The 12,098-nt window shown below is 41.9% G+C and overlaps 2 protein-coding genes across 2 annotated transcripts in view; one reads left to right on the plus strand and one right to left on the minus strand.

The window, feature by feature from the left end:
- Nucleotides 1-12,098, plus strand: part of dlgap2a (discs, large (Drosophila) homolog-associated protein 2a) — a 132,140-nt gene that overhangs the window by 14,875 nt on the left and 105,167 nt on the right. The window lies entirely within an intron of this gene.
- Nucleotides 1,203-7,935, minus strand: LOC128451103 (homeodomain-interacting protein kinase 3-like). The gene is made up of 5 exons (XM_053434871.1): nt 7,552-7,935; nt 6,978-7,159; nt 6,741-6,864; nt 1,590-1,768; nt 1,203-1,473 (listed from the first exon to the last, which is right to left on the minus strand). The coding sequence occupies exons 1-5, from the start codon at nt 7,933-7,935 to the stop codon at nt 1,203-1,205; spliced, it is 1,140 nt and encodes a 379-aa protein (XP_053290846.1).

Below are 12,098 nucleotides of genomic sequence, written 5' to 3' on the forward strand. Positions count from 1 at the left end.
TTTTTCTGCAGCCATGGAGTGATGTTTACATGTCTGTATTTTATGAGTCATCTCAGCTCTTTGGTTTAATCCAATGCAGATTCACACATCAATGTTGTATGTTATGGTTTTGCACTCATACACAGCTGTTGTGTTAAACTCTGTTCCATGTAAAGGTGGTTGGCCATCGTCCTAGCCACTTGTCTGAGAGTTAATATAATATCCCAGGGTCACGTTGTGAATTAGAAGACAGACTCATGTATCACTGCATCTTTTTGGCCTTAACCAGCCACATTTGCGCCACTTTTATCCTTGGGAATTCAAGGCTGGTCCTGACACAGACAGACCGCTCCCCATAAGTTCCAGCTGTTTATTCTCGCCAGGCCATCAATCTCAGTGCGCTGTCTCCGAAGGGACGACAGACTAATGGAGATGAGCCTCAACATCTTTTACGTCTTTCTCCCGGCAAAATTGATGTCTGAGCCTCTAAACGTGAACCCAAAAGTGAACCATCTGTGAAACGCTGATGCAAATCCATTTTTTTTACCAGGTCCTCCACCTGTTACTGAGGGCGACAGAATACACGTAGTTACCAATTTATTAGGTACAGCTCAGTACTGCAGTTTAATATAGCAGGTGCGCAGTCCCAGGTACCCACATATATGCTGATTCAAGATCTCGAAATAATGGCCTATAACTTTTTCAGGCATTTAACCCGATTAAAACATTAACTGTGGAAGTTATGGTTTTTGATTGCTAGGATAACGACGGATTAATCCACTAACCAAAAATTATTTCAAAAAAGAAACTGAAAAATAATTGATAGATTAAGGGACTACTTGAACAAAAATTCAATTTATTAATTGCTTTGAAAACAATTGCTTTGCTATCTTGTTTAATGAAAAACACAAACACACCAATATCTGGTAATGTAAATTTTTCCCTGGCTGAAGAAGCTTATTGAAGAAACCTGAACATTGATTTTTATATTATGTAAGAAGCAGATATTCTCTGGTCCCCCTCTTTCGATACACACCAGTGACAGTGTGTTAGCTAACCACATGCGATGCAGCATGAGTTGATGAAAAAATATACGAGGGGATTTTAGCAACGCGGGGCACGCCGAGCGGAGACGTGCAATTGGACGAGCGACGGCCCCGCCTTCACGGGACGTCCTCGTTGTTAAAACATTTTTAAATAGACAAAAGCATCCAGGGGAGTGGTCACTGCACTTCCCTAAAGTCTGAAGACACGTGCCCGGCTTTCAGTTTTGAGGTAATTTCTTCTTTTTTCCGACTGCTGAAGTTCTTCAAGAAGGAATAGGAAAGCTGCTCCCCTATCATCCCAGCAGGGCTGCCCTCCATGGCTGGGCCGGCAGTGCTGCTGGAGGATTCCTCGTTCGACGACATTTGCAGGACTGTGTGGTCTACATGTTCTCCATAGCCATAGCTCTGTTCCTCGCAGATGTCCATCAGACCCTCAGACGATTTCGTACTGGAAGACAAATTAAGTTGCTGGGCCAAACACCTTAGTCTCCTTTCATCAAATTTTGTTGTTTTACCTTTATCTGTCAGCACAGATTTAAACAGACCGTTTAAGCACATACTCACTAGAGGCTGTTTTTGAACCGTCCCTTAAGGTGGCTCATCGACAAGAAAGGATGCTGCAGAATTAGTCTGGGGTCAATTCTTTCAAACCGATTCGTCATAAGCATCTGTGCCAGAAGATCGTTAAAGCTCTCCAGGTCACAGTGTTCAGCTTCGGCGTCTTCTCCCGAGGACTGATTAATCTGCTTTAACAGGATGAGAAAAAAACATTGTTTGTTACATGTGTTTGGATTATGAAGCCAAATGTTTTTCAAAAGGTATGTTGTGCCATTATAAATTCATCCAGGCTGTTGATCACAAACGAGAATTGAAACTATTGACTGAAATGAAGAATAGTTTCATTGAGATCGTTTGCTCCCGAGGCAGTGGATGACAAGGGAAAAGAAACACAGACTGAAGGAAAGACACTATAATAGTGAGCTATAGACACAGCTAAGTGCTGCTAACTAATCTCTTACCATAAATCTGCTTTCCATCAGGTGTATTGGCCAGAACCAGTATGGAGTGAGGGATCTCTCATGCAGATCCTTCCTTAACCTAATTAGCCTCATCTGTGGAGAAAACACAATGTCGGGAGAATTAGTTTAGTTCAAGTTTGCAAACTCATCAGTGTTGATCAGGTACATCAGGTGCCCTTATATTACTGAGGCATATGGATGAAGTGTCTCTAGTTTGTCCAGTGTCGGCGTTATGGGGGGGCATTCGCGGGCCACGCCCCCCCAACAGCCTTACTGTGCCCCTCTCAAGTCATGCCCTGTGTTGTATTAATTAATTATTTTTATTATAGTAAAAGTCAGACGTTTTCCTTTATAAATAGGCTATATAGGCTATTATTACACGAAATCAAACAAAAATAATCCTAAAAGAAGTGTGTGTGTGTGTGTGATTGTTGATTGGTGTGTTTGAATTTTTTATTACAATTGCGTCACGGTTGAGTTGACAGCTGTAGTCAGAGCGGAAGTTGGGTCAGGGACGTTAAACACAAAATGGTGGGGCACCTTCTTCACGGCCTCATCCAACATCTAATGTCGGAGAAATAAATCCAAACACCTCTGAAGAGCTTTCGGCGAGGAGCCAAGAAGCCGGTGCACCTGTTCCTGCTGGTAATTTTAGCAGCGAAAGAAGGCTAACAGAAGCTAACGTGGTTAGCCATCCACAACCTGGCATAACATCAGACGAACTCGGGACTGAAAAACCCAAACAAATTGTTTTGCGGTCATACCCTGCCAGCATTTTTTGCGGTAGGAAACGCTCATTTGTAGCCACTTGGTTTCACAACAGAGACTGGCTGGAGTACAGTGCAAAGGCTGATGCAGCATTTTGTTTTTGCTGTCGGAATTTTATCACTACCACCACCCTGAAACTGGATGTTTTTGTGAGCGTTGGATACCGTAACTGGAAAAATGCCATGGAGAGAGACAGGGGTTTTCATAAACATGAAACGTCAAAGGAACATCTCTCTAGCTACACCATGTGGAAGGAGCGACAGAGACGTATCAATACCGGAAAGGAGATTTCGACACTTATCAACACAGACCAGCTACGAAAGAACAGGTACGTCTCATCTCTCGTGGATGTTGTCGGGTTTCTGGGAGAAAACCAGTTGCCTTTACGAGGGAAGCTAGATGCTTTTGGTGACATGTCTGAGGGGGGAAGTGGTCTTTTCCTGTCCTTATTGGACTACACAATTAAAAAGGACCCAGAATTGGCTGACATAGTGAAAACGATCCCTCGAAACGCCACAGACACTTGTCACGACATGCAGAATGAACTTATAAATACACTTAGCAGTGTGGTGACTGAGGCTATAGTGGAAGAAGTATGCGACTCACATTACACATTTAAAGTGGACGGAACACGAGACCCCACGGGATGCGAAAATATATCTGTTGTCATTCGCTTTGTAAACAAGTCATTTGAAGTGACAGAGCGCCTGGTAACCATCGCGACTGCTGACACAGGTGATGCACGAACATTGACAGACACAGTCTTAGCTGAGCTAAACAATGTTGGTTTGGACTCATCAAAGATTCTCAGCCAGGTGTATGATGGGGCTTCATTGATGTCAGGGAAGCACGGTGGCATGCAGAAGCTACTGCAACAGAAACTGGACCGTGAGATACCTTATGTCCACTGTCTGAACCATCAGCTACATTTGGTCGTAGTACATGCGATGTCAGCTGAGGCAGCTGTAGTGGACTTTTTTAATGTGTGTAACACGTTGTACAAATTCTGCAAGAAGCCCACAATTGCTGTGCACTACCAGGGTGAGCGTCTTAAACGCCTTCTAGAACAGAGGTGGACAGGGCACCTTGCCACCGTGTCTGTAATTCTAAAATCCTTTGACGACATCACATCTCTTCTGACTGAGATCGACGCTGTGCGGGTTCATGGTGCACAGCTACGAATGGAGGCTGTGGGCCTGCTGCGAGAGATGACCGAGCCCAACTTTCCATTCATTGCAAACGTAGTGCACAGAGTGCTTGCCCTGCTTGACCCAGCAAACAAAATTCTACAAAGCGAGGATGTTGACTTATTGACAGGTTTGAGTGTTGTGGCTAGTTCAAAAGAATGTGTACGGAAACTACGTTGTGATGAGGAGTTTGACAAGGTGTGGGACATTGCCAAGGCTGCCAGGGCATCGCTGATACAAACTGAAACCCTCAAACGGAAACGCACAACCAACACGAATATGGAAGGGTATGTGGTTGAGGGAACTACAGGACAGAGGAATGATGACAGGAAAACAGAACTCAAGAGACTGTACTACAGCATTGTCGATTCAGTTGTTGGAGAAATGGATCAGAGATTTAGTGAACGCAACACTCAACTGGCTAGGTCACTTGCTGCACTCGATCCAAACAGCAATACATTTCTAGATGCTACAGCTGTTAAGCATATCATGGACCTGTCACAATCGCCTATAATTGAGGCAGAGTATGAAGTTGCAAAACAGTTTTTCAGGACGCAAAAAGAATCACAGCCAATCGAGGAGGGGATTTGGACCACAAAGTACATTCTCTCACAGTACCACACAACTCTCGTGGCAATGCCCAGTGTACTGACTGCTTTCAAGCACGCATTAACTTTCGGTGCCTCCACAGCAATGTGCGAGAACTCATTCTCGACTCTACGAAACGTTTTTTCGGACCACAGACGCACAATGCTGCACAAACGAAAGGCCCAGTTGGTTCAGCTGGCGTTTGAAAAAGACCTTACGAGAAAATGTACAACTGAGTGGAAAGACACTGTCTTGAGGAGGTTCAGTGCCAACACTCGCCGCCTTCAACTCTTCTGATGGTATTGATAAAATATTGATGTTTGAGTGTGTGTAAATAGCTAGTTTATGTTCACGGGTCCGCCAATGTTTGCGGGCACGAGCGCGGGGGTTTGATTGGTGTTTTGTGTAAATACTAGAGCTGTGAAAAATAACGCGTTAACGCGTTATGATTAAATTACAGGATTAATTCGTTGTTTTTTTTTAACGCATTTAACGCATGCGCAGAAGGACCTTCCAATTCCGCCGCCTCTGCACTAGTCGCCGCTCTAATGCAGTCAGACGGCAGCTGCCATTCAAACAAACAAACAACATGGATAATTCTGATGAACCTGAGGACCTTCTGGACGGGAAGATCGAACATTCAGTAAAACCAAGGTGATATGCACACTCTGCGAGAAGACGTTATCGTTTCACCGTAGCAATACCCGCCTAACCACCGCAACGCGAACCATGTGTTGGTAGGCGAGGGGCGTTCAAGTGGAATGCGCCAAACCAGACTCACTCGCCGGACACATTGTGCAAAAGAAGCGGTCAGCTTTACTGTCAGAGAATTTGAACAAGTTAGTTTGCCTCACCAACTGGCTAAAGACCGAGTAGCTAAGAGGGCCTTTAGAGGCATTAGATTGTATCATGGTGTGGTTAATGGTTGTGTGACAAAAAATATAAAAAATGTCAACCATCCTATGGCTAAGAAGCTCAAATAATTTCTGTTTAATTTTAAAAAAAAAAGTTTTATTCAACCACACAACGGCTAAGGAGCCCGAATTCTGTTTAGGATGAAGATTATATTAATGTTCCATATGGAAAAGCAATGATAACTGCTGAAGAACTGCTGAGTTGCAGCACAAAAGAAAAGTTAAATGTCATAAATCTTGTTTTCACAAAAATATTCCGAAAAAATCGGTAATGTGATTAATCATGATTAATCCATAGAAACCTGTGATTAATTTGATTAAAAATTGTAATCATTTCACAGCCCTAGTAAATACAGTATATTATAAGCAACCTGTTTGAGTGTTTTTCGTTTATATATATATATTTAGTTAATGTTTGGTAAGACCGATAACAAGGTTATCGGTCCAATTAGTGATTTTTCGTTTATGTTAACTTGTTCAGGCAGCGTGCAACGAACACAGCGGGTCGGGTCCGCCCCTGTCCTTAAAATTTAATGCGTAGTAACTCTCCCCTTGGGTCTAAACAGGGCGATTTGTTACCACCTGAGGGATAAAAAACATTCATGCTAATAAAGCTTCATTGAATTGAATTGAGAACTTGCGTGTGCGCACGTTTTGTTTTGAGATCGGGGCGGGCGTGTTTGTGTAGGCGCTATTAGAAACATGGCTGCATTGACTGTGATCATATATTTATTGACGCAATGGTGATAGTTGTACTGTAACATTACCTACTTAATTATTCGTAGGCTTGTCACTTGTGGTTTCGGCGATGCGCACGGTGCACAGTAGGCTACTCAGTGTGTGGTTTCGCCGATGCGTGTGTGTGTGAGAGATAGAGAGAGAGAGACTGTCTTACGTGCACTCATGTTTTGAGATTGGAGGTTAGTGTGTTTTGTGTGTTGGTCTGCGGAAAATTCGTTTTATGTCACTGTCAATTGAATGGGAATTTATGCCCCTCCGCTGTGAGCCTATGCCCCCCCATTAGATTGGTTCTGACGCCGACTCTGAGTTTGTCTCATTAATAAAATAGTAGAAAGTAGTGATCTTCTACTGAAAACTCTCTCCCTATTCTAATCAAGTGTGTAACGATTAAAAATGAATAAATATATATCTATATATACATGTATATAGATATATATCAACATCACGGCAGAAATGGGCCTGTTTGTTGTATTTGCAGTGCAGTGAGGTGATACTGACCAAGCTGTCCTCATCCTGGGCAGGGAACAGTGGCATGCCCATAAGCAATTCTGCAGCAATGCAGCCTAGCGACCAAACGTCGATGGCCTCGTCGAAAGGTGCACATTGCAGAATCTCAGGAGATCTTAGAAGAAGACGAGAAACACAAATATAGTACTTCAGGACTTTTTTATTGTAATTGTTTAGTTTAGCAAACACAGCTGTCCCAGGTATACAGCTGTACTGTCAGTTACATACCTGTAATACAAGGTCTGGAGGGTGTGTCCTATCTTTTCCTCAGGATTGTTGCAGGCTAAGCCAAAGTCAATGACTTGAACCTTCAGTGGCTGCCTGACATGATCCACCATCATAATGTTTTCAGGCTTTAAATCTGAATGGACGACCCCTGCACTTTTCAGAAAGTCCAATGATGTAGCCAGCTGAAATCAGGAATAACATGATAACAATCATGAAGTACTGAGTTCATTTCATCAACAACATATATTCATTGATGGCAGCCAAAAACGAAACAATTGAGTATTAGTCAGATATTCCAAAGTCGTACAGTCGACTATAGGATCAGGTTAATAAGATAGTTGGAGATAGACCAACATACATAGCACTAGTGATTGTACACACTGAATGTCATGATTGGAAGAACTGAAGGTGTCCATGTATCCTCCACAAGTCACCATCTCTAGACTTTAAGGACATTATTTAACTTATCTTTGTAATTATCATTATTTAAATAAAATACTGTAACAGACACCTTTTCGTTCAGCCTTCACCCTACAAAGCAGTCAGTGGAAGAACTTCAGTTTAAAAAACAAACCTGCTGCAGAATGGGGCGGATTTCCTTCAGCTGAAGGCGATTACCCGGATTGATCTTCATGAATTTCAGCAGATCCATGTCTAGGAGCTCAAACACCAGACAATAATGGCTCTTGTAGGTGAATGAGCTGTTCAATCTGACAACGTTGAACCATTCTGAGTGTAGGTCCTCCAAGGCTCTTAAGATGTCCTCCTCTTCCTTCGCAAACTCAATGTCTGTCTTCCTTTTAAACATTTTTATTGCCACCGTGTCATTGGTTCTCACATCCCTGCATTGGATGACCAGTCCGTTGGTTCCAGAGCCCAGGAATTTCTGTGCCTCGTATGTTGTAGTGGGGGAATTGATCAGTTCCCCTCCAATGATTTCAAACTCATTTTCAGGCATACTGATTCCTCAAATCTGTCAGGAGAATAGGAAAGACGGGATTTAGACACAAAGCCACATATGCCCTGACACAGCCAGTTCCCAGGGATGTAGCAGAAAGGTTTAAAGAAGTTTCATCAAGCTCAGTCATTTAATCTTGAAAATCCACCAATGCTAAAACTACTGCTTCAAACAAAGATACATTACAAACCAATAAATATTGCTTATTTCAATCACTAATACTACTCCTATGAATATATTTATTGTACGCAATAATAATAAGATTACACTATCCTAAATAAGATATATATATATATGAAGATAAAACTACTAATGGCACATACAAATATCTTTTCCCAACCTTTTATCCCAAGCTCAAGTTGTAACAGCATACTTTCTAATAATTAATAACATACTTAATCTGCTTAATTCAACAAGTGTCAGGTGGAAAATAATCTACTTACCAAAGGGTTGATCCAAGGAAGCTGTTTGAGTAAGAAGTCAAAATCTTTAAAAACAGTGTTAAATGTCTGAAAGTATGCAAGATTTTGACCAAGTGCTCCTCACAATAGGTTAATGTGACTGAAATGATGTGTGTGTGTCTATATCACTAAACATCTTAATGAACCCCTGGCTTTGATGCCAAATTAGATCATAGCCATATTTGCCTACATTCTGTCTGTTATTGCCTTTAATATGCCTATGTAGATATTTGTGAAACATGATTTAAACAGTAGGTGGCGGTAATTCACCTTGACGTTGGTTGCCACCCACCAATAAAACAAAGTAGAAACAGAGGCTTGTGACGTCATAGATATAGGAGCGACGTTACCATCGGCTTTATGTTAAACCAGAACGCACAATACACGGCTCCACATAAACTCAGTCTGTGTTAAGGGTCTAATCTAACAGATTTTCAGGCAGTCTGGAAACTCTGCTAAACAATGTGTTTTATCTCTTCATACAGCGACACTACCAGGGGTGGATTGGGACAAAAATTCAGCCCTGGCATTGTCTGTCCAGACCAGCCCACTACATTATCAGCGGACACCACATAGAAGTCCACAAATCTCGCGGCGTCTTCTCTCATGCATACTACTGTTACCACCTAGCTCAAAGATGGCAACAAGAAGGGAGGCCACACACAAACCTCAAGCCAAATGTAAATTTATTTAACTCCAAATCAAGATAGCTCTAACTACGTAGTGGGATGTGTATAATATGTTACGCGTCAGTGCTGTTAACAGTGTTTGGATGTGTGAAAATAAGGTGTGATGTATGTTGTAAGGTGCAGAAGCAAAGAAAAACAAAGGCTGAGGTCCCCATGCCCCTGGAAGCAGCCTTTAGATCTGCAGCTGAAGCCCAGCCCAAAAGGGCAGGCCCAGGGTGACGCCCCTGCCAGCTCTACCTGTGTCTGGAAAACAACTCCTCAGGCTCTCACATGTCCAGTGGTCAACCTGAGAAGGACATGGATACGTTATAATGTCTCTAATCATCACAAATTAAGTATGATTTCATAAAACATAAAAAATGATAAACTCACCAGACTAGAGGAGACTCAACAGACAAACTTTGGTACAGTGAAGGCAGAGAGTGGAGGCAGACAGAGAGCAAGTCCTCGAACATGGACAGAGGGGGAACAACTCCTCAGGCTCTCACATGTCAAGTGGTCAACCTGAGAAGGACATGGATACATTATAATGTCTGAAAAATAAAGAAAATGTTTTCCTCTGTCCTGAACCTAGAGTTGAGAACTTTTTGGATGTGTGTTTCTTTCAAAACCTTTTGAAAATTATTATAATTTTGAATTTATACATTAAAAAATACATGATAAACTTACCAAATTCTAACAGTGGTTCCAAATGTCCACTGGGGAGGGAGAAATACTCCTCAAATATATCACAACAACCTGTAATGGAGAATAATTGATCATTTAGTGTACATGATCACACCATTAAGGATCAACACATAAGCACAATAAAACTTCTGAAAAGAATTAGCTTGATTCTGCATCTCTATTTACAGCTCAGAAAGTTTACTGTTGCTATGGCAACAGTAAACGACGTTAGCAGCTCTTAGCTAGCTTAGCTAAATCATCTGAACAATAATAACCCATAATATCACAATTCAGCATATTATTATCCATTTTAAGTTTCTATCTCAGTAGCAGCCCGTCCCGCGACTCCCCCCGCCAATGCCATGAGGTCCCGCCCCACCCTGGTTTGTGTTGTGATTGACAGCACTGTCAGCCCATGATTGATTGACAATGACAAACAATAGACCAATAATATGTGTCGATGCTGGCAACACACTGCTAGCCCTCTGTAGCCAATTGGCCGGCCCAATTGGAGGGAATTTAGAGAGGAAGAAGAGAAAAAAAAAACATAGTGGACCAGACCGGCCCACATTGGGTCAACGGCCCACCGGGACGATGCCCGGTATGCCAGATGGCCAGTCCACCCCTGGTCGTAAATCACGTTAAGAGAATCTACAGTAAGGACGCGGCTGCCCATTCTCTGTTTTTTTTTTTACTCTTCTCTGGTTGTCTATGTTTGAGAAGAAATTGTCAGGCACTTTTAATCTGTTTCTCTCTTTTGGTGTTCGGGTGTAGCCCCCTCCATTAACCATAACTCAAAACCTGGCCTCGCTCTCTCGCTCATATGACCTCACTTAAAACAAAGTAACCCTAATTTGCTGCATGTTTTTCCTAGTTTGGGTAATTTTCACTGTCCTTTCATCTTTATGCACCATTGATGAAAGGATAATATTACAAATAGCTCATTTTGCTTTTTTTAAGACAATCTAACGCTACATTAGATGGAGATGAAAGTCATTGTTAATCTCAAATGAATGAACAATATACAATATAATGCATTTTGCCAAGGATTACTTTAAAGATACTATTTCCATTATCAACATACAATTATATTGTTGTTGTTATCATCGGTATTTATTGATTAAAGGTTGGGTTAGAAAGTTGTGTTAAAATATGTTATGTCATTATGTTATTTGTCAAAATCCTCCTTGTGTACCAATAGCCATCAATAAACAGACTCTAATGAAAAAAAAACGGTGTCCCTCGCAGGACTGTAATATACAGAAGAACTAATTTAATTTGGACAGAATGAAATGATTGGCTGGCGTACCAGTCTGTCACTTACCAACCTTCCTATCTGCTCACACTCTGCCTGTGCTCTCACTGCACATGACCAGAGACTTCACTGAAAAGACATACGACAATAAAGCAGACGATAGCCAGAAGTTAGTGATTGAGTCACAGAAAAGTCGGATTCAAGCACTGATGCGAAGGATGGGGATGTATCGGTTACATTTTTTTTAAAGTTTAGCTTGCTTTTACTAAATTCTCCAGGATTAACAACCCTAATCTTTAATTGTTTGATCAGAAAAAGATCTGAAAGAAAACCGCAGCTAATCCTTACATTTGAGAAACTAGATACAGCAAATATTTCTGAGAATTTCAATAATGGCAAACACAAGCTTTTCAAAACTAATATTATGGAAAAACCAAGGTTTTGTCCATTATGTGGTGTGTCCTTTGACCATTTCTCTGCCGTTGTAAGTTAAACGAAAAACTGACTGATGGCTCAAGCAACAGGTTGCCTCAACAACCACTTTGCCTCATCATGCAGAATAGTTGACTCACTAAGGGCTCAGGTGCTTCCATGTAGCACCAACACTCACTCAGATAAAGTGCTCCACTGTGCTTTTACAAAAAATAGGGCCAATTCTTTTCGTTCTTTTCAGCTACTCCCCTCCAATCTGCCTATGGCATCTCCCTGCTGACCTGAATGTAAAACAAAATGGAAGTGGCATTTAAAAAAAAAAGAAGAATAGTGTGAACACCCCCTTAGGAGGTTGCAGCTGCTCGCCTATTCACCTATTAAAGCTTGAGCGGACCAGAGGCAGTGCCACACTGACAACGGCTCATTTGGATTAGTGAATAGGTGTGAAGCATGGTAGCTCACGGTGTGTTGCTTGGCAGGAACAGCTTTTTCTAGTCACTGTTTTGGTCCAGTTCCGTAACATCTCACCTCAATTAGCAGTGCATTCTATTCTTTGTAAAATATATAATGAAATAGTCGTGCTTCACTCTCTCCTGACTGTGAGCAGTTTGCGGCCAGGAGAGAGTGGAGAGTCCCCAAGAACCTGCGTTGGCCCCATCT

This window comes from Pleuronectes platessa, chromosome 11, assembly GCF_947347685.1.
Source record: "Pleuronectes platessa chromosome 11, fPlePla1.1, whole genome shotgun sequence".
NCBI classification, from domain to species: Eukaryota; Metazoa; Chordata; class Actinopteri; order Pleuronectiformes; family Pleuronectidae; genus Pleuronectes; species Pleuronectes platessa.